The sequence below is a fragment of the Anolis carolinensis genome, chromosome 6 (assembly GCF_035594765.1).
Source record: "Anolis carolinensis isolate JA03-04 chromosome 6, rAnoCar3.1.pri, whole genome shotgun sequence".
Taxonomy (NCBI): domain Eukaryota; kingdom Metazoa; phylum Chordata; class Lepidosauria; order Squamata; family Dactyloidae; genus Anolis; species Anolis carolinensis.
This window is the reverse complement of record NC_085846.1, coordinates 63,653,885-63,679,276: the sequence shown is the minus strand read 5'-3', so window position 1 is coordinate 63,679,276 and position 25,392 is coordinate 63,653,885. Positions and strand designations below refer to the sequence as shown.

General features: G+C 40.3%; 1 protein-coding gene across 2 annotated transcripts in view; it reads left to right on the top strand.

The window, feature by feature from the left end:
- Positions 1 to 1,373: 1,373 nt before the first annotated feature.
- pdcd6ip (programmed cell death 6 interacting protein) overlaps positions 1,374 to 25,392 on the top strand; it is a 44,301-nt gene continuing 20,282 nt past the window's right edge. The window contains exons 1-10 of one of the 2 annotated variants that reach the window (XM_008118338.3): positions 1,374 to 1,729; positions 8,014 to 8,068; positions 8,356 to 8,425; positions 12,193 to 12,320; positions 13,378 to 13,531; positions 14,399 to 14,499; positions 20,103 to 20,234; positions 21,868 to 22,090; positions 23,593 to 23,716; positions 24,375 to 24,552. In XM_008118338.3, coding sequence (XP_008116545.1) covers positions 1,515 to 1,729; positions 8,014 to 8,068; positions 8,356 to 8,425; positions 12,193 to 12,320; positions 13,378 to 13,531; positions 14,399 to 14,499; positions 20,103 to 20,234; positions 21,868 to 22,090; positions 23,593 to 23,716; positions 24,375 to 24,552 — 1,380 coding nt within the window. In that variant the 5' untranslated portion in view covers positions 1,374 to 1,514. The remainder of the gene's footprint in view (positions 1,730 to 8,013; positions 8,069 to 8,355; positions 8,426 to 12,192; positions 12,321 to 13,377; positions 13,532 to 14,398; positions 14,500 to 20,102; positions 20,235 to 21,867; positions 22,091 to 23,592; positions 23,717 to 24,374; positions 24,553 to 25,392) is intronic. The other variant, XM_003225777.4, reaches the window with a different exon arrangement.

Genomic DNA, 25,392 nt, shown 5'->3' with positions numbered 1-25,392 from the left:
AGAAGGGAACAAGCAGTTCAAATCTCAGCTTCCCCTTTGTCAATGACTCTTTGCTGTTGCCACATTAATACACAGGAGCATTACAAGCAATTTTAAGATTTTAGGGTCCCCTGGTGGCACAGTGTGTTAAAGCGCTGAGCTGCGGAACTTGCGGACCAAAAGGTTTCCGGGAGTGGAATGAGCGCCCGCTGTTAGCCTCAGCTCCTGCCAACCTAGCAGTTCGAAAACATGCAAATGTGAGTAGATCAATAGGTACCGCTCCGGCAGGAAGGTAACGGCACTCCATGCAGTCATGCCGGCCACATGACCTGGATTTGTCAATGGACAACGCCGGCTCTTCAGCTTAGAAATTGAGATGAGCACCAACCCCCAGAGTTGGTCACAATTTTATTTATTTATTTATTTACAGCATTTATATTCCGCCCTTCTCACCCTGAAGGGGACTCAGGGCAGATCACATTACACATATAGACAAACATGCAATGCCTTTTAACATAGAACAAAGACAAACAAACATAGGCTCCGAGCGGGCCTCGAACTCATGACCTCCTGGTCAGAGTGATTCATTGCAGTGATTCATTGCAGCTGCTCTCCAGCCTGCGCCACAGCCCGAGCCCACAACTGGTCTTAACGTCAGGGGAAACCTTTACCTTTAATATAGATTTCATAGAGCTGTGTGGAAGAGGCCATCCAAAATACCTGGAGGACCAGAGTTTGGGAAACCAGCTCAGGGCTCTTCCACACAGAATATCAAGGCAGAATAACCTACATTTGCTTTGAACTACATTATCTGTTCCACACTGCCATATATTGCAAATCAAAGCAGACAAGGTGGGATTTTATTCATCTGTGTGGAAGGGGCCTCAGATCCTTAACTCTAGGGCCCTTCCACACAGCCATATAACTCAGAATATCAAGGCAGAAACCCCAAAATATCTGTTTTGAACTGGGGCCCCTTCCACACAGCTGAATAAAATCCCACATTTTCTGTTTGGAACTGGGTTACATGACAGTGTGGACTCAGACAACCCAGTTCAAAGCAGATCATATGAGATTTTCTGCCTTGATATTCTGGGTTATATGGTTGTGTGGAAGGACCCTGGGTTATCCGAGTCCACACTGCCATATATTCCAATTCAAAGCCGATAATGTGAGATTTTAGTCAGCTGTGTGGAAGGGGCCTCCCTTGCTGAAACCGGGAGTGAGAAACACCGGAAGTGTGTGCAAAGCCCAGCGCTCTGGAAGGTGGGGCGGAGCTAGGCAAATAAGCGCAAGGTGATTGGGCGGGGAGAGGCAAATCAGCGAAAGGCGATTGGAGGGGGCTGGGCTGGGCGGGGCCAATGCATCCCGACGCTGAGCGCGTGACCGTGACGCCGCTAGGCTGAGGACGCTGCCGCCGCGACTCAGAACTTTCACGTCGATCCCGGAAGTGAGTTGGGGAGAGCAGCGAGAAGTCTCCCCGGGCGGGTCCGCGTCGCGGGAGGAAGGCCAGGCACCCGAGGCCGACGAGGAAGATGGCGTCGCCGTCGTCGTTCATCACGGTGCAGCTGAAGAAGGCCTCGGAGGTTGACCTGGCCAAGCCGCTGAGCAAGTTCATCCAGCAGACGTACCCGGGCGGGGAGTCCCAGGCCGAGCACTGCCGCGCCGCCGAGGAGCTCAACAAGCTGCGCAAGAGCGCGCTCGGACGCTCCCTCGACAAGCACGAGAGCTCACTGGAGACGCTTCTGAGGTGAGGCAGGCAAGGGAAGGAAGGCAAGGCGGGAGGGCGAGGTGAAGGGAGAGGGAGGCGGGTGGACCGAATGGCTGCCTGACTGCGTGCGGCCGCACCCTGCCTGGCCAGGGAGGCGGGCAGGAGTTCGCCTCAGCGCCTGGGATCCCGACAAGCGTGCTTCCAGAGCCGCCGCCTCGGCCTTTCTCAGATTTCTTCCTCCTCATCCTCACTTCTTTCCGTTAAAAGCTTCAGGCCCCTCAGCATTTCAGTTTGTTGCAGCCAACTAACATTAGGAAGGACTTCCCGAGGAGGAAGAGTGGAATGTCCTGCGTCGGAGTGAGTGTGGTAGCCTCTTCTTCTGTGGAGTTTTGGATGGCCATCTGTCGGGAGTGCTTTGATTGTGTTTGGGGTTGGACTGGATGGCCCATGTGGTCTCTTCCAACTCTGGGGTTTTCGGAAGTGCAGCTGTTTCTCCAGAGCTCCAAGAAGGCTTGGGATCGCTTTGTTTCGAAAAGGGCCTGCTTACAATTTCTATGCATTTCACTGGGCCTTATCTACCTGTTCACCAACAGTGGTGCTGCAATTCTTATGATCCTGTGATTCTATCCGCCCTATATCATTAATGCCTCATCAGTTTGATGCCTCATCAACAGAAGGTGCTTACTGCTGAGGAATCTTGGGAGCTGTAGTTTTACAACCTTGTTTGCCTTCTCTGCCCAAAGATTGCTGGCGCCTCCACAGATTACAAATGGCAGGATTTAATTATGGCAACGAAAGTGGTCCCAAATAGTATTTTTTTGTGTCAGGAGTGACTTGAGAAACTACAAGTTGCTTCTGGTGTGAGAGAATTGTCTGCAAGGATGTTGCCCAGGGGACGCCCAGATATTTGATGTTTTACCATCCTGTGGGAGGCTCCCCACATGGGGAGCTATGGCTGACAGACAGGAACTCACCCCAATAAGGGAGCAAGAGCTGACAGATGGGAACTCACACCCAAACAGTATTAATTCTACAGTATAGATCAGGCATGGGCAAACTTCAGCCCTCCAGGTGTTTTGACTTCAACTCCCAGAATTCCTTAGGAATTAGGAATTTTGGGAGGGCCCTTCCACACAGCCATATAACCTAGAATATTAAGGCTGAAAATCCTACAATATCTGGTTTGAACTGGGTTATCTCAATCCACACTATCATATATCCCAGTACAAAGCAGATCACGTCGGATTTTGTTCAGCTGTGTGGAAGGGGCTGTAGTTGAAATCCAAAACACCCGGAGAGCTGAAGTTTGCCCATGCCTGGTGTAGATGTACCCTGTGAGTCTGGGGTTTGGCAGTGGGGAGCTTTGGCTTTAGGTCTGCGCTGAACTGTCCCTTGCAGAGTTAAAGTGAGGCGAAACTGGACTCCAGTGAGCCGGACATAGCAAAGGTTATGGCAAATACTGTTGGCTATCTGCTTCCACAGATTCAGTACCCATGGATTCAACTACAGCAGTGGTTCTCAACCTGTGGGTAACCAGATGTTTTGGCCTTCAGCTCCCAGAAACTGTAACAGTTGGTAAACTGGCTGGGATTTCTGGCAGTTGTAGGCCAAAATACCCAGGGACCCACAGGTTGAGAACCACTGATCTAAAGCTTTTTTTAAGCATTCCAAAAACCAAACCTTATTTTTTTTAACTTTATAGAAGCGACGCCATTGTATATAATGGGACTTGAGCATACACATCTTTTGGTATCACTGGGGAAGGGGGTTCCTGGGCCCCAAAGTGAATAGCAAGGGTCCTGGGTAGCCCATTAAGGCACCAGAAACCTCTTTGCTGTTTTTGTTTTCTAAAAAAATAAATGAAGTTGGCATTCACTGGAGGTTAGTCTGATGTAGACTTTGCTGTTTCAATTTCTGCTTGAAATCCCTAATATCCATCCCCCTTCTTTTGAATGAGCAAGGCAAATACCTTCTTGTGCCTATGTTTAACTGCTTCCTCAGGGAGGACAACAAGCGTCATTGAGCTCTGCTGCAGCTGGGAATCATAAGTCCAACAGTACTAAAGGTGAAAGGTGTGTAAGGAATCAATATTACTTAATTTCAAGTTTCCACAATGGTAAATTTTACGTGTTTACTGTACACAAAATTCCCCTTTTACTTTAAATAAGGGTTGTTCTGTAGAACGTGTTGCTAGTTTTGAGTTGAATAGTTTTAAATGGTGGGTAAAACACGTTTCTCCTCTTACAAGTATTGATTCGGTTGTCTCAAGAATTGCATTGAGCAATGAGAATGTTAAAGTTGATAATGGTGAATCATAGAGGTTCCATTTTTTTTGTACACACCTGTGTTGAAAGAGGAATGAATCAAGAAGAATCACATGGAGGAGTTGATAGTATTCTTAGCGTCTAAACTACTTTTACCTACAGGCACTTCACATTATTCCTTCATGCTCATGGGTTTTTAATAGAAAGTAGTTTCATTCCCTAATGGGAAAACACTCCTTTATAGGCAATAGAGACATTTCCCCTGATTTTTCTGCTCTTAGTTTTCTGATTCGAACATAGTGTTTTGGAAAACATGAGTTAAATTTTAGTGTTTTCAAACTGTCACTATTAGTGAAGTCCCTTGAACTTTCTAGATCAGTGATTTTAAACTTTAGTCTTGCAGGTATTTTGGACTTCAGGTCCCAGAAGCCACAGCTGCCTTGGTCAGTGATCAGAGGATTCTGGGAATTGAAGTCAGTGCACCAGAAAGACTAGTTTGAGAAGCAGCATTCTAGGCAATCACTTCTTTGATTGGTAAAGAAACCAGTTTTTATTTTTTACAATTTTATAAGCAGACTAAAACAAGTATAATTTCATTTGTCTCAGTTGCCATAAGATATGTGTAAATGTATTTGGACTGCTTCTTCACCTATATAGGAGTGCACAAGATACTTAGTTTCCTCTTTCTTGGAACATAGGGATAGCAAAATTGATTGGAAAGTGGTTAAAACCTCCAGATACCAAGAAAAAGTTGCAGCATGGGTTAATTGATTGTATTACAGTTTATTCTAGTCACCCTGAAAGGCAGTGACCTCAGTGATAGCAAATTCAAAATAATTGTCTTACTGTCACTGTATTTCCTTAGTGATATCTTTAATTATATACAAAAAGCACTGATCCTGGCATCTAGGAGCAGATTGTGTTGTCGAAGGCTTTCATGGCTGGAATCACTGGGTTGTCATGAGTTTTTCAGGCTGTATGGCCATGTTCAGGAAGCATTCTCTCCTGATGTTTTACCCACATCTATGGCAGGCATCCTTAGACTTTGTGAAGTCTGCTGGAAACTAGGTAAGTGGGGTTAGCCCCCACTTATCTAGTTTCCAACAGACCTCACAACCTCTGAGAATGCCTGCCATAGATGTGGGTGAAACGTCAGGAGAGAATGCTTCTGGAACATGGTCATACAGCTTGGAGAACTCACAGCAACCCAAAGAGTAGAGTTTTTCCATACGTCTGGATCACCAACCATCTTTTTAGGGGAGGGATTTTTTTTTTTTTACAACAGATTGCTTTCTTCATCTCATGGCTGAGCCAGCTATGAAACTCCTCAGGGGCACACAGAAGGTAGTCTATGTAGATACCTTCAAGGGATATTTTGGTAAACAAATTGCTATTCTCATTTATTTTACTTTGAATTAACTTTCGTAAACAAAAATGAAGATTTCTGTCAAACTACTATGAAGTAATTGGTCTTGGATATCCAACCTTTCAAAGTATTTAACTTCTTTGTCAGTTGATTCATACCTGTCTAATTTTGCCCTATTCCCCTTTAGCTTTGATTACTTTTCTGGTTCAATTGGTGTTCACTTTTCTTCTTGAGAAATGAAGCATAGAAATCAAGTCAGGTTGTGATTCAATAGCTCATGTGGATTTTCCAGTTCTAAGACTTGTTGAACAGCACTGCGTTACTATGTGTTGCTTTTTTCTGTCTACAGGCAAGTCTTTTACAGCTGAGCTAACACATTAAGAGCATTCAGGATACAGTTGGCCGTCAAAATCCATGGATTCTTTATCCAAAACTTGAGCTATCTACAGCTTGAAAATATATTTTTTTAATTCCCAAAGGCAAACCTTAATTTTGTTAGATTGAATAAGGGATACCATTTTACTACACTACTGCATACATTGGGACTTGTACATCCACAGATTTTGGTATTCATGCGATCCTGGAACCAAACCTCAGCAGTTGGCTACAGGAATATTTTATAATTGTGGGTTTTTTATATGATGTATAAAGCATCATATAAAGTAAAGAAACTTCTGGAATAATATATATCGAGATAAGATTTGTATGGCAAAAGTTTGTTAGTTGAATGGATGTATCAATAAATTGATTTTTTTAAAAAAAAGACATGTAAAAAAACCTTGTGTTGTTCTTAGGTATACATTAAGAGTGGGTTTGGAGGCCAAAATTATGAATTTTGACAAGTGAAATTTCATTTAAGGGTTCCTGGATGACATGGATTATCTAGAACTGTTTCAGGCCTGCTGATGATTATGGTTTATTTTATTTATCTTTTTAAAATATATATTTATTTTAGAACATACACAACACTTACCATTCTCACCACCATGAGGTTTATTTTATTTATTGTATCAGAAGCGAAACTGAGGGTACAGTTCTAACATATTTAGAAACGCAAACAAAGTTAAAAACTTTGCATTATACTAAACGTCCTTTGACCAGAATCTGGTTACTTGGAGTGCCTCTGGTATCGCTACAAGAAGGTCCTCCATTATGTATGTGGCAGGGTTCAGATTGCATTGTAGTAAATGGTCTGTGGTTTGCTCTTCTCCACACTCGCATGTTGCGGACTCCACTTTGTAGCACCATTTCTGAAGATGGGCTCTGCATCTTGTGGTGCCAGAGCGTTGTCTGTTCAGTGCATTCTATGTCACCCAGTTTTCTGTGTGCCCAAAGGAAAGTCGCTCATCTGGTTTCAGCCATGGATTGAGGTTGCGGGTTCTAGCCTGCCATTTTTGGACTCTCGCTTGCTGAGGTGTTCCTGCGAGTATCTCTGTAGATCTTAGAAAACTATTTCTTGATTTAAGGTGTTGGTGTGCTGGCTGATATCTGAATTGGATGGGCCGGAGATGTCGCTGCCTTGGTCCTTTCATTGTTGGCTGCTACTTCTCGACGGATGTCAGATGGTGCAATACTAGCTAAGCAGTATACTTTCTTCAGTGATGGGCCTAGGCATCCTGTGATGATGCGGCATGTCTCATTAAGGACCACATCCACTGTTTTAATGTGGTGAGATGTGTTCCATGCTGGGCATGCATATTCAGTAGTAGAGTAGCAAAGTGCAAGGGCATATGTCTTCACTGTATCTGTGGTTATGGTACAGAGACAGGAATTGTGGGAGTTGAAGGAATGTGGGAGGTGAGGTCCAAAACACCTGGATTGCTGAAGTTTAACTCCTGTTTTAGCTTCTTCTCTTCTGGGCTGCTCAGAACAAGCAGAAGAGGGTTTATTGGGTGTACCCTCCCTTTCCAGATTGCTTCCTTTCTCACTAGTTGCTGCCCTCTGGTGAGGCTTCGTGCTTGTGCTCATCTTTGAGTTCTCTCTCTGGCTGTGGCATGCTCCTATCTAGCATCTTTCAGGCAGCAGGATGGCCATGGTGGGCCTGAGGACTGATAGTGGCTGTATATTTTAACAGCTGCGGTAGCTCCAGAGCTGTCCTACAGCCTGTTCTGACACTTGAGAAGTGGAGGAAATGAGCATGCTGCTGCCACTGGAATCTGAGAAGGAGTTTAAACAGGAGCACAAGAGCAAGGCATTGTTGGCTTGGGAGAGAATGATAAGTGTCACCCACAGAAGCAGTGAGATGGGAGATGACCTAGGTAAGGTGGTGGAGGGGGGAAGTGATCTCCCATTTGCTTATTTCTGAGTAAACACTCAGTCCAAGCAGCTTGGAAGGGAAGGAGCTTCATATTTCCTGCTAATCTTAAAGAAGTGTCCACACCCTTTGCTCTCTCCAGCGAGATGGGTAAGCATTGCAACAAAGGCCATTTTTTGAGCAGGAATTCAAAAGATCAGAGGAATCGCCATGGCAGATAGAGGTACCATGTTGACCTGTGTTTAAGTTAGCACAGGTTGTTTGGGTCCATTTTTGACAACATTTCTAATTTATACAGAAGTGCATATGGTACTTCATGAAAACAATTTTTGTTGAAGACCGTGATGTCTTACATCTTAGTAAAGCAAATGACACCTTTAACCTTATACACTTCCAGTAATCTCTGTTTCCTATTTTGCTTTGTTTTTATTAATTTTAGGTACTATGACCAGCTGTGTTCCATAGAACCAAAATTTCCATTTTCTGAAAATCAGGTAATGTGTTGTACCTTATTACTTTGGCCAGAATGCTCTAGAATAAATTTTTCTGGCACAACTGATTGGCACTGTTCTGCTACATTTCTTTATAAACTTTTATTTTTTTTAAGTTGTTTGCCTTCTAATCATTTTCTGCATTCTCTGTCATGTTCAGTTTTTCTGTCATTAAGGTATAGATTCAGATCTGAAGTGGACATGCATATTCCTGCCTAGTGTGACTTTCTGGTATATTCACATTCTCATTTCTTAAAATGAAAAAAATATATTGTTTTCATGTTTTCTAGATCTGTGTAACCTTTACCTGGAAAGATGCTTTTGATAAAGGATCACTTTTTGGAGGATCAGTCAAACTTGGTAAGTACTATAGAATCAAATCTGAATAGATTTTGTAATACTGAGAGTATGAAACAAGTGAGTTAACTAACTCATCTCCCAGCTCGTTATATTGTGAAGAAAGTGTGTGTGTGTGTGTGTGTGTATAAAACACTTCAACCTTATTTTAGTTATAGTTTAAGTAGTTATATTAACTACTTAAAAAAGATCAGATACAAGTAGAGGAATCTTCATATTCTATGTATTCCCCTGTGCTAGATTGAAGAAAGTTTTAAGCACAGTATAGAGCAGATTTGCACAACATGGCACTAGTAAGGGGGCGAAATTAAAGTAGATGAAACCACTTCAGGCTACAGATAGGGTTGAGCGCCTCACCTTTCAAATAAATAAGTGATGAATAAACTATTTTGCAAATAAACCATATTATAAAAAAGAAGTTTCAATTAATGTCAATTAGTGAAACGTATTGGGTTAAGATGTTTCTTTATTTTGAAATCACATTAGTGTGAAAAAAACACCCTTTAACTCATTTCTACCCAGGGATAGAACATCTGTTTTAACTCACTTCTTTCCAAGGAAAGAATACCCATTTTAATTCACTTCTTTCCAGAGCAACACCATACTTTCTAACTCACTTCTATCAAGGGAAGCATGTGCAGCTGGCAAATCTAGATGGGGCTGGAGTTAATGGTTGTGCAAGTGAGAGTGTGACGTTTCTACTTGTAGAGGGAAGCTCTGCTTCTAATGATTTTGCACAGGCAAACTTGAGGCGAACCAAGTAGCGACTGGATTCCCACTGACCTCCTTCTTAAGGACTTAAGCCTGGAGTCTCCATGGGCCATAGGGAAGCCCTTTGCTGGCCACATCTAGCCCACAGTTTGCATATTGTGTAGGCAACAACATAGAGGAAAAATTGCATTATGTTAGTTGATCATTATTTTGTGCTCACCTATTTCCTATTTGAAAAATACTCTGTATTTCTGCAAGGGGAAGCTTTTGCTGCCTTGATATACTTTGGTACTTTTATAAATAGAATGATTCTTGAATCCTGTTAGGATTCTTTATGCGAGCAACACAAAAATTGAACCTTTTAGTTTTGAATAGCTTAATTTGTATATTCCAGTGCTTGGAGTATAATTACTATTTTACCTTTGCCATGTTATTTTTTTGTCTATTTGTCTATTCTGGATTGCCATTCTAAAATTTGGTGAGAGAAATTTTTTTTGTTAACATTGGTACACATATAATCTTTGTTTTAGGCAAAGATAGAGGAGCTGCAGCTTGATTGGGTGACTACCATTATCTAAGCTAATTGCCATAAAACTCCCGGGGGTAATGGATGGTGATGCCTTTCTGTTTTGATAATTCTGTTTTCATAGGGAATGTTCACTCTTTGCCTTGCAGTTACAGTTCGTGAAATGTGCTGGAGTACCATAATGTGCTGTATTATTCCAGAATCTCTGCTGTCACTTTATATTCTGATAATCATATTGGTATTTTTTATAAAGCTCTATTTTATCCAGTACTTGGATGGGAGATTGCCAATGAATTCCAGTTGCTGTAGACTCTGTTTCAGAGGAAGGAACTGCTGAAGCCACCTCTTAGTATTCTGTGCCTAAGAAAACCCTACAAAATACATGGGGCACCATAAGTTAGCAGTGATTGGAAGGCACATATATAGACACGCAAATAGAGTAATATGTCTGTTCAAGTACAGTGGTGCTTGGAACGTTAAAGTAGAGAAGACTTACTATGTGCCTACAGATGTTTTTTGAGGTAGGCTAAATTTTCACATTGTTTCTTCAATATTTTTCCTCTGATCCCCAGAGGGTGGTGAAGTCATCCATCTAAGATATGTAGCATCAGTTTGCTTCTCTCTAAATCCTTTTAAAAAAGCAACTAGCTCAACTCTAAGCACCATAGTAGTAGTGGGAAACAAGGCACTGACTTTGTTACAAACTCCAAATCCCAGCAGAGAAAAATGTATTAATAAGAAAGACAAGGAACTAGGGGAAAGTAGAGGGTACTTCAGGAAAAGAAAACAAATTCTGGAAGCAGTTCTGTGTTAAGTATTGTCCATCTGCATACACATAGTCAAATATGTAGAGTCCGTTTTACTGTACCATCAGATGTTCAGAGGAAGTGAGAAAGGACCAGATGGCTCATATCCTATATCCATTACATTTAGCCTGGCATCGCAGGCAAAAAAGCTGTATCAGATAGATACAGAACATGTCCAGAGAAGGCAACCAAAATGTTTGGAAATCAACCCTGTGAGGAATGGCTGAACGATCTGTGTCTTTTGGAGAAAAGCTTGGAGAAAAGAAGACTGAAAGGGCATGTGATTACCATGTTTAAATATGTGAAAGGATGCCACATTGAGAAAGGGATTCACTTGTTTTCTTCTGCTCTGGAGCCTAGGATGCAGAACAATGGATTCAAATTGCAGAAAAAGATATTCTACCTAACCATTAGGAAGAACTTCCTGACTGTAAGAGCCATTCAATAGCGGAATATGCTGCCTTGGGATTCTCTGGAAACATTTAAGCAGAGGCTGGATGGCCATCTGTCATGAGTGCTTTGATTGTGTGTTCTTGTGTGGCAAGAGATTGTACTGGATGGCCCTTGTGGTCTCTTCTAATTTTATGATTCTATTTTTATTTATTTATTTATTTATTAGACTTGTATACCGCTACTCCCAGTTTGGTTTGGAGCGGTTTACAGAAATAGATTAAAACAATACAATTAGCTTTAAAATAACAATAAAAACAACAATAAAAACAGACATAGCCCCCGGGGTTTTTCACCCATCGAAAGCCTGTCGGAAGAGAAAGGTTTTGCAGGCTTTCAGAAAGGCAAGTAGGTCTTGGATAGTTCAAGTTTCAACTGGCAAGGCATTCCATAATCGAGGGGCTACAATCGAGAAGGCTCTCTGCCTAGTAGAAGACAAATGGTAAGTCCATATGTTAGGGACTTCAAGCAAATTTTGGTCTTCGGACCAAATGAATTTCATGTTTTTTGGAATGCACTTCTTTCTATTGTTTGGAATGTATTTACCACCTTTTTGCTAGCTTTATTAGGTGATAATTAGAAAGGACCCTGCAACCTGTACCTGGCTTGATACATCAAAGGATTCTTGGGTTTGAGCCTGAAGATGGAAAGGCATGGAATTGATCATTGGAGAGCAGGGCTGGGTGATGATAGATGGTTGCACTGCCATACCTGATGCAATAAGAAGTGATGTCACATCACATACAGTTTTGTTTTTGGCTGACTTTTTTAGTTTTGCAGAAGATTATAAGATGGGGCTTGTGGGGGCTAAACTGCTGTGTTTTTCTGTGTGCAGGACTAAGAGTGAAAAATCATCCTTCAAAACTAAAAAAAAAAAAAAAACTGGGGCAAAAGGAGGAAACTGGTGCTTCAAGGACTGCAAATCTGGGTACCATGAGCTGCATTTCCTTGCTGTAGAGCAATGAATGTTAGCTCTCTTGGCCATGGATGCTCTGTTTTTTCCAAAGGGACATAACCACAAGAATGGAAGGCTTGTGCCACAGCAGTCAGCCCAAACGGTTGAGAGTATTTAAAGGCAATTGCTATCATTAAATTAGTCTAAAGAACAGTCCAGAAATGAAAGAAGAATGCTACCTGTTTTCTGAGTATGTTACTTAAAGCTTAAATTAATACATTGCTTGGATACGCCATCTCATTGAGACACTCTTTTTAATAGTTTTCTTAATTCTGATAAAAAACACTATCTCAGAATTCTGTTTTGTGTATATTTGTTTCAGCTCTGGCAAGTTTAGGCTATGAGAAGACTTGCGTCTTGTTCAATTGTGCAGCATTGGCTAGCCAAATTGCATCAGAACAGAATCTTGATAGTGATGAAGGTTTGAAAGCTGCTGCCAAGCATTATCAGGTATGGCCCTTTCATTTATTGAGTAAAATATTAGAATTGCTTGCAGTTAGTTGAAATCTTGATTGCCTATCTTAAGATTTCATGTTTATAATGCTTTAGATAGTTTTGAAGACCACATGGAATTTACTTATTAGGATAATAATGGATTCCACCCTGATCTTGTTTGCATGTTTTTTTTATTAGTAAACTTCACTGAAAACTAAAGAACACGTAGGGTTTTGTATTGTGGCTTTTGATAATATTCTAAATAAGGGATTTTTAAACTTACTGTTATCGCTTAACATTGTTCATTGTTGGAGGCTTCCATATACTTGTTATCACTGGGTTAAATCAGAATCTTTCTTGTGGCAGTTTTGAAACACCCCCTTTCATTTGTGGCCATTTAAATTTTCCCCAGACTTACCCTGGAGGCTTTCCCACACAACTGGATTTTGATAGTGCATAGGGGCTTCAGTGTGTATGGGAAATTATTTCCTCCTGCTTCTGCTGAGTTTCACTATTCAGCAACTTGAAGTTCATCATGGGATCCTACCCATTGAATTCAGTGGGTTTTCAGGAGCACAACGTGCAGGATTAAAACTTAAAATGTTTTAGATTGGCATTTTTAGTTTTGTTCGGATTTCTGGAATTAGAATAAATGTAGTGTTAGTAGAGCTAGAGTTAGTAATGTTGGGCATTTACTGTGGGTCCAAGGGCTGTTTTTCTCCCATTAGGGTATAATTGGGGGGGGGGGGGGGGATACGTACATTGCCTAAAATACAAAAGTAACAACATGGAATTGGTCAGAGTCCACTACTTGATCAATGAATGTTTGTAGAGGGGATACCTGAAGCCTATTCAGATGGCGAATTAATTTCCAGGAGAGACAATTCATGGGAAACAGATTTACTAAAAAAAGGGTGTTCTGTATATTCTGACAGGATTAAGAATTACAAAAACAACTTTAAGGACACATCTGTAATCCAAGGGCCATGTGTTCGTCTATTATATAAATGTTCATGCGATCTCATGGTGGTATCAGTTTTGCATCTGTAAAAGAGTTTATTTTTCTCTCAAGTTTGCTAGTGGTGCTTTTCAGCACATTAAAGATACTGTCCTGTCTTCACTAAACCGAGAACCAACAGTGGACATTGCTCCAGATACAGTGGGCACGTTGAGTCTTATCATGCTGGCTCAAGCTCAAGAAGTCTTTTTTCTAAAAGCTACCAGAGGTATGTCATACACTACTTGGGAGTTTTTACATACTAAAATATTTTTGCTGGGAAATGTTTCTCTTTATTTGTTTATTGACTTGTCTTCCTTCCAGTACTGGAACATAGGTGGCTCATACTACGGTCAAAAAAGAAAATAATGTGATTTGTTACAATTTAAGTAAATAAATCATCATATTAAAACAACTGTCGAATTAAAACATCTGAAGCCCCCAAAAAGACATTGGGTGGGAAGTACAGTACTCTCATTAAAACCTTGTCTCTGAAGTCAGTGAGTTGTCAAGCACTTGCTTGAATTAAAAGGTCTTTACATGCTACAACAGTTGGGAATTATCTTCCACATTGTATGTCTGTAGTTGTAGTGCTTGAAGAGGGTTTGATGTCGATGCTCACAAAGGGGATACACTCTGAAAAATTAATGGTAAACACTTTTCAGATGTGTAGTGGGCTTTTGGTATATGCTGGGGTTTGGCTCCAGGAGTCCCCAGGGTTATCAAAATCCATGAATGCTCAAGCCACATTGTATGCAGTGGTAGAATAAAATGGTGTCCTTTACATAAAATGGCAAAATCAAGGTTTGTTTTTGTGTTCTTGATAAGTTTTTGGTATTACTAGGGAGTCCTGAAACCAATCCCTCTCATGTACTTAAAGCTGATCATATTTTAAGTTCTGTATTGTATTTCAAGAAGGCTGTGATTGCTCTTGAAATATAGGAAACATTCAGAGCTTTAAAATGTATAATAGTATGTAATCTGAACAAATTGTATTTTCCTGATATAAGATTCATAAACATAATACTATTTCAAAAGCTGAAAATATTTTCAGAACCAATATATCATTTCTAATTACATGTAAATTCCATTTTAGATAAAATGAAAGATGCCATCATAGCTAAACTTGGAAATCAAGCTGCTGATTATTATGGTGATGCATTCAAACAGTGTCAGTACAAGGATACCTTGCCCAAGGTTAGTATCTTCATAATGATGACTATGTAAGGACAGTAGTAGCATGCTGTTAGTTGAGATCGTTATAAATTTAGGATTGTTTATGACTATCTCAAATACATTATCGTGCATGCTTGTTGTTTGGAGGGTGGAATGAATATATGTTGTTTTCTTAATGACAAGACATGATTGCAATTAATATTTTGTGTGTTCTAAAACTTGGAATGTCCAAAGATTCTTTCCAAGCTTATCATTGTAGCATTAAATGTACATGATCAGATAGAATTTCTGGTTTTACTAAATTCTAACATGGGGTGTTTCTGGCTTTTTTTCTATGGCTATGGTCTATTTATTTACTTACTGAAAGTGATTTGAAACTAATGCATGCCCTTAATGGGATTCATGTTTGTCTTTACTGTGGTGTCCTCTTACGTAATCAAGAACCTTTATTTGGGATTGGCTTGATGACGGTATGAATGCTCTGCTCCTTAATTTCACAACTTTCTAAAATATGGGGAAATAATACAGAACTTCAAATAGCTCATACCTGAAAAAAGGTGTTTATATATATATAAAAGGGTAATGAAATTTCGGCGTAGGACAAAACAACAAAAATATACATCTCAGAAACACTAAACTTGGCAGCACAACCCCTCATCCATGCCTCTGCGTTCATACAACAAAAATAAAATAAAAATAAAATCCTAATTAGAGGGGGATGAATAATTGTTTTTATCCAATTGCTACCAGTTAGAAAGCTAAGCTCCGCCCACTTGGTCTCCTAGCAACCCACTCAGCCCAGGGGACAGGCAGAGTTAGGCCTCACTTAGGCCTCTTCCACAGATTATCTAATTTGCACTGGATTATATGGCAGTGTAGACTCAAGGCCCTCACACACAGCTATATAACCCATTTATAATCTTATATTATCTGCTTTGAACTGGATTATCTTGACTCCACACTTCAGTGTGCATTTTATCCAGTGCATTTTATCCAGTTCTAAGCAGATAATATAAGTCTATAAATATACAATAGAGTCTCACTTATCCAACATAAACAGGCTGGCAGAACGTTGGATAAGTAAATATATTGGATAATAAGAAGGGATTCAGGAAAAACCTATTAAACATCAAATTAGGTAATCATTATACAAATTAAGCACCAAAACATCATGTTATACAACAAATTTGACAGGAAAAGTAGTTCCATGTGCGGTAATGCTATGTAGTAATTACTGTATTTACAAATTTACCACCAAAATAGCACAATGAATTTAAAACACTGACTACAAAAGCATTGACTACTAAAGGGCAGACTGCATTGGATAATCCAGAACATTGGATAAGCAAATGTTAGATAAGTGAGATTCTACTGTAATATGAAATGATTATTGTTGTAGAATAATACAGAACAATATAATCTCTAAAACCAGGACAGTAAATAAAGACCAACAGTCTGAAAGCAGGGAAATTGGGAATTTCAGAAAGGAAACAATCAGGGCCAGCTAACACCTCCCAAGAAAGGATTCTTCCAGAAAGGAAGCTGAGAAGGGAGTGAAGCAGTGTGTATTACCAAAGTCATTACTATTACTATCATTGCTATTATTATTCGTATTATTATTATTATTGTGTTCCTGTGCACCGTGAAAATGAATACAATCTATCTCCAAGTATTCAAAAACACTAATCAGAATATATAAAAATTACTGTGGTATAATAAAACAGAACAATACAATCTCCAAAATCAGAACACTAAATAAACAACACTTTGAAAACAGGGGAATTCCACACAGGAAACAATCAGGGCCAGCTAACACCTCCCAACGAAAAATTCACTCAGGGAGGAAACAGCCAGGCTTTAAAGCTGCAAGGCCATTACATGCTAATCTTTTTCCCTAATTGCAGCATTCATACTTGCCTTCAACAGACAAAAAAATCAGAAATATTGTATATTCACAAGCTTTAGGAAATAATATCCCCTGATGGCGCAGCGTGTTAAAATGCTGAGCTTCTGAACTTCTGGACCGAAAGGTCACAGGTTTGAATTGGGGGAGCGGAGAGAGCCCCCACTGTTAGCCCCAGCTTCTCCCAACCCTAAAGTTCAAAAACATGCAAATGAGAGTAGATGAATAGGTACTGCTCCGGTGGGAAGGTAACAACGCTCTATGCAGTCATGCTACATGACCTTGGAGGAGTTTATGGACAACGGCAGCTCTTCGGCTTAGAAATAGACATGAGCACCAACCCCCATAGTCAGACACGATTGGACTTAATGTCAGGGGAAAACCTTTACCCTTTACTTTGACTACCAACAAGTCCTCAATACTTTATTTCCCATACCACCATACTTCGCCACAGCAACGCGTTGCCGGGCACAGCTAGTATTCTATATAATTGTTTATGTGAAGCATCAACCCTACAGTTTCTATTAGGATCATTTTTCTATTTTTTATTGCGACTACCAGACCATTCTAATACATCAACATCGATAGCTTCTTTTCTCCATTGTGGTGGAATTCTTTTATAAGTTGAGCATATAGTGTTGTGTTAAATGAAGTTGTGGTTAAGTATCATTAAGATACTGTGTATGTGATATATACAGTTAAGTCAATTTCTCCTTATTTCTTACTGTACTTCTCAGGTCTTGTAAATTCAGGGCCATGGTTTTATTTCAGTTGGCCCATCCCTTGCTTGGTCTTCCTCTTTTCCTATTGCTTTCAAATTAATCCAGCATTATTATCATTTCGAATAAGTCACTTTTTCTCCTGATGTGTCCAAAGTATAATTTTAATTTCATCAATTCTGGTTTTAGTGAAAATCCAAGCATTATTTACTATGCATAAAGTATCTATAAAGCCTTATTTGAGCACTGTATTTCAAACTAATTAGTATTGCTAATTTCAGAAAAGCTATGTTTAACTTAAACAAATATTCCTTCATTTGGAGAACTCTTCTGATTTTTTTAACACGAGGATGTGTTTTGTGCCCTTTTGTGCCGCTCTGAGTCCCCTCGGGGAGAAGGGCAGGGTATAAATGCATGCAATAAATAAATAAATAAATAAATAAATAATGTGCAGCTAGATATAGTTTCTGTTTTTACTGAAAGGTTTTACAATGATATTTTGTGGAACTAGATTGTTATGTAGATGAGTTTGTTTATATGCACAGTTAATGAGATGATAGAGTGAAGAAAAACTATTTGAGGAGAGAGAGGTTCCAGTCTATCCCATTCTCTGCTATTCTGACATTCCACATAATTGGGGAAAACTTTCACAGTGTTGTGTTGCACCTGTACCAGTAATGTCTGTATCAGCCATCACTTGTTTTTACATCTGTAGAGCATATTCATGACTTTGTCTGCACGAATAAGGACTCTTGCAAAAGGGCCCAGATTATCATGTGCAAGCACTTTTAGAGAAGTGGCAAGCAACAAATAATATGTTCTCTGGCTAATTATTGAGAGTGAGGTAATTAGGAGCCTCTTCAAATATTGTGTGCATGTTGTTTATTAAAAGGCCAGTTTTATGTTTTCTTCTATTTAATGTACCGTATTTTTTGCTTTATAAGATGCACTTTTTTCCCCCCAAAATAGAGGGAAAAAGTCAGTGCGTCTTATAAACGCAATATGACCACGTGGGCGGAGCTAGAGGGGTTGTGTGGGGTTGTCCTCCTCCTGGCCTGCTTCCTGCCCCACGGAGGGCTCCCCGCCCCACTCCCCTTCGCCTTCCTTCCCCACCGAGGCCTTCACCTGCCTGGGGAGAGAAGAGGGAGGGAGGAGGACTCACCTGGGGCGCTGCAGTCGGCGCAGACCTCGGCCCGAGGCGCCTTCCGAGACATCCTGCACCGCAGAGAGGAAGGAAAGAAGGATGCAGAAAGGGGCCCTGGGCCGGCCCTCGGAGAGGAGGAGGCATGGGCCAACTTGAGCCTTCCCTCCAGGGGTTTTGGACTTCAACTCGCACTATTCCTAATAGCCTCGGGCCCTTTTCTTTCCCCCCTCAGCCGCTTAAGGAAGGGGCCTGAGGCTGTTAGGAATGGTGGCAGGAGGGAAGGCCCAAGTTGGCCTATGCCTAGTCTTTAGCTTTTTCTACTGCGCGCGCACACAGACCTTGACCCGCTTGCCCTGGATCTCGAGGCTCTTCATGATGAAGTCCACGCCGATGGTGTTGCCCTGGCGTTCGGCGAAGGCCCCGGTCTTGAAGCGCTGCACCAGGCACGTCTTGCCCACGCTGGCGTCGCCGATCAGCACCAGCTTGAAGAGGAAGTCGTAGCGCTCCTCCGGGTCCGGCCCGGCGGGGAATGGCGACGCCGAGGGGACACCCGGCATCACGCCGAGCGAGGGAGGCCTAGCCCGCGTGCCTCCAACCGCTGCCTCAGCTGCAGCAGCAGCAGCATCTTCCTCCCCAGCCGGGCCGGACCGGGGACAGAGTGCGCGTGCGCAAACCCTCCCTCGCTCTCTCCCTCGCGCGCTCTGCGGAGAGAAGCGTCGCCTAAGGCAGACAGGCCCGCCTTCTCTGTGAGGGCAGGTTGGGCCTACTGCTCTCGCGAAAGAGGCGCCCAAATGCTCACAACACACGGAATCGCACGTTAGGAATTCTGTCAGTCGGAAAGGAGTCTCCTGCACTTCTGAGAGAAAGAAGTTGGCTTCCATACCTAAGCTTGAGTCTGCTGCCCTCTGAGTCTAAAGCAAGCATGGGCAAACTTGGGCCTCCAGGTGTTTTGGAATTGTGGGAGTTGAAGTCCGAAACACCTGGAGGGCCCAAGTTTGCCCACGCCTGGTCACTTTTTACACCTACATCATTTTGTGATACAGTCAGTGCCAACAATGAAGCCATCACGGAAGAAGTCAACACTTCCCCATTTTCCTCCTCTGAAAACTAGGTGCGTCTTATCATCAGGTGCGTCTTATAAAGCAAAAAATACGGTATTTTAGGTGTGCATTTGCTATGAAAATTGGCAGTGTACATAGCGCTTGACAGTTACATAGTTATGGTAGCTTCTCTTTTGTGAGCCTCTGTAGACCAATGCATCATCCTATTATCTCTGGTTCATGTGGTTATGTATTTTAAACTGTTGTTCTGTGTCTTAATGCATAAGAAGTGGCAAGTAAAATCTATTATTATTTGCTACAACTACTGTTTTTGTATGAATCAGGTGCATGAGCATGTTCAATAATTGCCATCTAGAGAAAGAAAGCTGCACAGATACATTTATGAACTGGAATTTTGCTATATGAACCTAATGATTCACAAATGCTGACTTTGCATAATTTAAGTTCTAGATGGTTCCTTTGTGTGATTGATTGGGTAATCGTTAGTATCTGTGCTGAAGTTTCCAGTCCATCATTGAGCCTATAATTATATTTTAAGTAAGGTAACCCAAAAAGTGGTTTAGTTTAGTTAAAATCCTAAATCATCTTAAAATGTCTCAAATTTCAATGCAGAGCAGTACTCATACTTCCACCAAACTTAATCCATAAAAAATCACATGTATGTCCCCCTCTACTCATGTCATATCTTAACTAATCCATTAATTGGGTGACTCTAATGTGCTGTTCTTCTTCCTCTTTCTTCCTGCATCCCATGTTGTCTGTGATGGTTTATGTGGTTGGACTTTTCCCCTGGTCAGTATTTTTATTTCCAGGAGGTGTTTCCGCTTCTGGCTGCAAAACATTGCATAATGCAGGCCAATGCAGAGTATCATCAGTCCATATTGGCAAAGCAACAGAAAAAATTTGGTGAGGAAATTGCAAGATTGCAAGTGAGTAAAAATCAGTATTCTTTTAAGCAGGAAACTTGCAGCTACTATAACTGCATTTGAATAAGTTTTTACAAATATTTTAATAACGTAAACTATTTCCTCCCAGGTATTCATTTTCAGCTGTTTTGAACTCTTTTCTCGACTGACTTTGGCGACCTGATTCGTATTCATAACTGAAATATAACCTAATTACAGTTAACATGAACAAATTAGCTTCATCTTGATAGGAAGAGTAATGAGTGATATTGACATATAATATTGGCATTTGTGCGTGAAGCTTGTTACAGGAGAATCCCTCAGTATTCTTAAAAAATGTATAGGTGATTTCATGAAATTTAAGATAATAGCACCTACTATGAGGCTTTAAATCTGGTAGTTTGCATATTTCACTTTGCTGGAAAACTGTATCTTAAGCCTACATGATTTCCTCAACACAGATGTTCAAAATAAGATGGTGCAATTCTAGTGAATCAGTAGATCTCCAGATAAACATTCATAGAACTTTTCAGCTTCACCGTAATTTATATCATGTTTGCATGCAAACAGGAAGACTAAAACATGCTCAACTGGAGAAAGACATTGACTGCAGATTTGTCGTACTTTCAAAACATACTTTACCCTTCTGCTGGTTATTGGAAGAAGACTGCATGGCAGAGATCAGTTTAGGCCTCTGTTACTCATTTTCTGAAGAAAGAGATTGATCCCGTTGAGTGACCAGACCAAGCATGAAGCCTTCTTCCTCACCTTCCAAAAGCTTTTGCTTGAACTTCATTCTGATTGTTTTAACTATGTTAGGTTTTATGAAAAGACAGCCAAGAAGAACCACATCTTTTCAGGGTCATCACGAGAGATAAAATATAAAAGATACTTGGAATTGCAAAGCTAATCAAGATTTTCGTTTCCATAACTGGCATCAACTCTTTGATTAAGAGAATTCAATATGCAGACGCGGCTATTGGAATATGGGAAGGTTAAGGTTGGCATATTTCAAAGTTATGTATGTGGTCACCCTTTGAAATATTCCATGAGCAGAGTTATGAAACCATTTGTAATTAGGTCTGTTTCTATAGCGTTTAATTTGTTTGGTAGCAGACCAGAGCATAATGAAAACAGTGTGGGAGAAAAAAGATGTACAATAGTATTTAATCATTCCTTTCTGTATCAGCATTTCAAGTACTTGAAGTACCCTCTCTTAATCCTAGTGGCTTTCACATTAACAAGAAAACATGAATTAATGTATTTCCATATGCTCATATTTCTTTGTTCAGAAACTTTTCATGGTTCTTCCTTATCTCACTGAAATATTTTGCAATTCAGCATTTGCATTGAGGAATTTGGCCTAGCTTGAAACAGAAAGGTTTTTTTTTAAAAAAGAATTAGGGTGCATGTATATGACATGAAGTTGTTACTGTTTCAAATGACATTTTTTAAAAAAAAGAAGGCCTAAACTTGATTATAGAAGATACTGGAGTATAAACTCCAAGTTAAATCTTTGTATTGGTAACTTAACACAAAGAATGTGTAAATTCTTCGGTTAATGGTGTTCAATATCTTTATGACCATGTGCTTTTCAATTACAATAGTTGTGTTAGAAACTAAGTATTAACTTGAACTTTTGCTGTTTTTAACCTAGCATGCTGCTGATCTAGTAAAAACAGTGGCATCTCGTTATGACGAATATATAAATATAAAAGACATGGCTGACAAAACCAACCGTGCACTTACAGCTGCTAAGAAGGACAATGACTTTATATATCATGACCGGATTCCTGATCTTAAAGATCTCGAGCCAATTGGGAAAGCCAGTCTTGTAAAACCTACTCAAGTTGCTGTCCCTTTGAGCCAGAAATTTACTGGTAAGTGACATAATTTCATGCTATCCTTAAACTTGAACAGTGGCATTGTAATTTTAAACTATTCCTTTTTTCCTCCCTGAATGACTGGGGCAGGAAGTCGGGTAGGGTGGGCAATATTTTCTTGTTAATCCCATAGGTATTGTTAGGAAGTAGATACAAGTAGTTTTGGTTAACTTGCCCATCAAACACAATTATTCTTTCTCTCCAACCGTCAGTGCAACTATGCTTCATCTTGTTATTAAAGAAATGCAGGTGACCTCTTCATTTTTGGGCAGCTACCAAAGCATATAAATGGAGTCAGAATTATGCAGCTTTTCAGATGTTGCTTGACTGTAGCTCCTAATTGTCTTAGCTAGAATAATCAGTGAAGTCGAATCCTGTGAGGTTGCAGTCCAACAGCATCTGGAGTGCTGTGTGATTCTTTGTCTCAGATATTAATGCTAATTATCAGATGTACTTTAGAGTTATCTTTATTTATGTCCCTTCTATTTCCTTAATGCCACTTCAGGCTTGATTCTACTCCACTTATTGTTGAGAGAACAATCTGTAAGTGTGATTAATGGGACTCCAGCTGTGCAGTGGCAGGGGCTGTTGGAAATGTGGAAGGAAGCATATTACATCACTAGAGCCTGAGTTTGATTTGTGAAGGTCTCTCTTTGGAAATGGATACAAGAAGCTATAATGCACCTTTGATCATGGAAGGGGTAGTATCTGTCACAGTTGTGTACAACGGTAGTAACCTGTCATTTTACTCTGACGTTTTCTATGAAAAATAGAACTTGTGTAAATCTAGATGTTGGTGTAAACATAGGCATATCTTTCACACTGCAAGTCCTCCAAACAATACGTTCTAATATTCATTATATTCTAATTCTCTATACCAGTGGTTCTCAACCTGTGGGTCCCCAGGTGTTTTAGCCTACAACTCTCAGACATTCCAACCAGTTTACCAGCTGTTAGGATTTATGGGAGTTGGAGGCCAAAATATCTTGGGACCCACAGGTTGAGAACCACTGCTCTATATGTATTGCACTAGTTGCATATCTGTCTTGGGCTGTGTGCAGTGTCATGATGATGTTATTTCAATACCAAGAGGGTATTTAAGACTGTAAGATTGCTATTATCTTACTACTTCATAATGCTTCAAGAAACAAGGTTGTACTCCAGAGTTTTCACTCCTTGCTTCATGTCATCATATAAAGATTACACCTTCTTTAAACTATCTTTACCTTTCTAGATCATTTCAGTTAGGACCCCCTCTTTACATATACATAAACTTAGACTCCTAAACTGCGACTTCAGACAAGTGGTAAGATTAAATGTTGATGCTTTGTCTATGTGGAGGTTAATACTTTCAGAGAAAAGCCTTCCATTCCAGAAGGGAATGGAAAGTGTGTGCTGTTTGTTTGATCTTTTCTAGATAAGTACTTCTTAGTTGGCTTGGCAGAAATGTAAGATTTAAAAATATATATTTTTGTAAATAATAGCAATTGTCTTTGCAGATCTATTTGAAAAGATGGTTCCTCTGGCGGTGCAGCAAGCTCTTACTCTTTACAACCAAAGAAAGGCAGACTTAGTTAATAGATCAATAGCCCAGATGAGAGAAGCCACCAATCTAGCGAATGGGTAAAGCGATTATTTTGATGTCTAGTGTTTGTGCAATATTGTGCTTGTTTCCAGAGATGTCTCATACAAGTAGAAAATTCTAGCAGTATTTCTTTTCAACTCCAGCTACACTTGGTTAAGTTATGGCTTTTTGGAGGGTCTCTTGAAATATATGAACTTTTTGAGTTAACGGACAGTAGACTTTAGCCACAGCAGGAGAAGCCTGGTACACAAATTTATCTTTGGATACACTCAGCCTAAATTAATTGCAATTAATTCCTGTTGAAATCAGTAGGGCTTTACACAGTCATGTGTGAAGCTTCAATGATACTTAAGTTTAATCCACTTTGTTCTTCTTTCTTGGCATGCCAAAGATACTGATGAATAGAAAGCTAGTTTCTTTTTTAGTTTGTATATTGCTAAAACTGGGTAAATAATTTTGAGAGTTCAAGAGAATTCAAGGGTGACAAAAGAGATCTCTTAATTAACATATCAAATACTTTGTGTTTAGTAGTAGACATCAGCAATTGGTCTTGACTAATAAGTTTTGATAAGTGTGTTTGAAAAGAACAAATATTCAGTTTTTCTGTTAATACTTTTACTTCCAACAAATCATCTGCTTGGTGTCAGATGACTGTAAGTGGGTGGATAAAAATTGAAATATGTACTTTCATTTCAGTGTCTTAGCTTCCCTCAACCTCCCTGCTGCAATTGAGGATGTTTCCGGAGATAGTGTTCCTCAATCCATTCTGCAGAAGTCTAAGTCAGTAATTGAACAGGGAGGAATCCAAACAATTGATCAGTTGATGAAAGATCTTCCTGAATTGCTACAGAGAAACAGAGAAATTTTGGATGAGGTATGTCTTACAACAATACTCATAGAGTTCAGTTTTAGAATATATTCTTCTAAAATAGCACAGTTTTAGGTCCGTTTTAATTCAGAAACCACTCAGAAACCTAGCAAACATGTCAACCAAAAATACCCCCACAGCCATGCCAGAACATTCTACAGCTCCAAATTCCTCCATTTTCCTCATCGTCCTCAAAATAGTGAAAGGAATTCACTATTGCCAATTTTGACAGGGAAGTAGAGGAAGCTGTGTGTGAGAGGGGTTAGTGTGACATGCTGAGAAGGGTAATTGTTTTCTGACCTCCGTGCACATTGGCCACACTTGTTTTAAGCCACAGTATGTGTGCTGAAATTCCATGTAACATTTTTAAAGAAGATATTAAGTCAGGTTTTTTGAGGTTTTGAAGAACTCATAACTTTCTCGAATTTTGACCTGGCTGACTGTGACAGATAGAAATTAATATCTAAAACTGATGTAGGAGATCACTTTGGGAAACAAAAGCTTGAATTAGATAACTTGAATTAGACTGGCTACACTTGTCCAGTTGTTTCAGTGGGAAGCTAACACGGTATAGCACAGGCTAGCACAACCTGCGATTCTCCAGGTCTTCTGGTCTTCAATTTCCAGTATTTTTGGCCAGAATTCCTAACAGCTGGCTAGAGCTTCTGGGAGTTGGAGGCTCAAACTCCTGGAGGGTTGCAGGTAGTGCAGGCCTGGTGTAACAATTTGAGTATTGGACCATAACCTGGGAGACCAGAGTTTGAATTTTGCTTAACCACAGAAACCCACTGGGTGACTTTAGGCAAGTCATACTCTTGCAGTCTCAGAGGAGGGCCAAGGTAAACC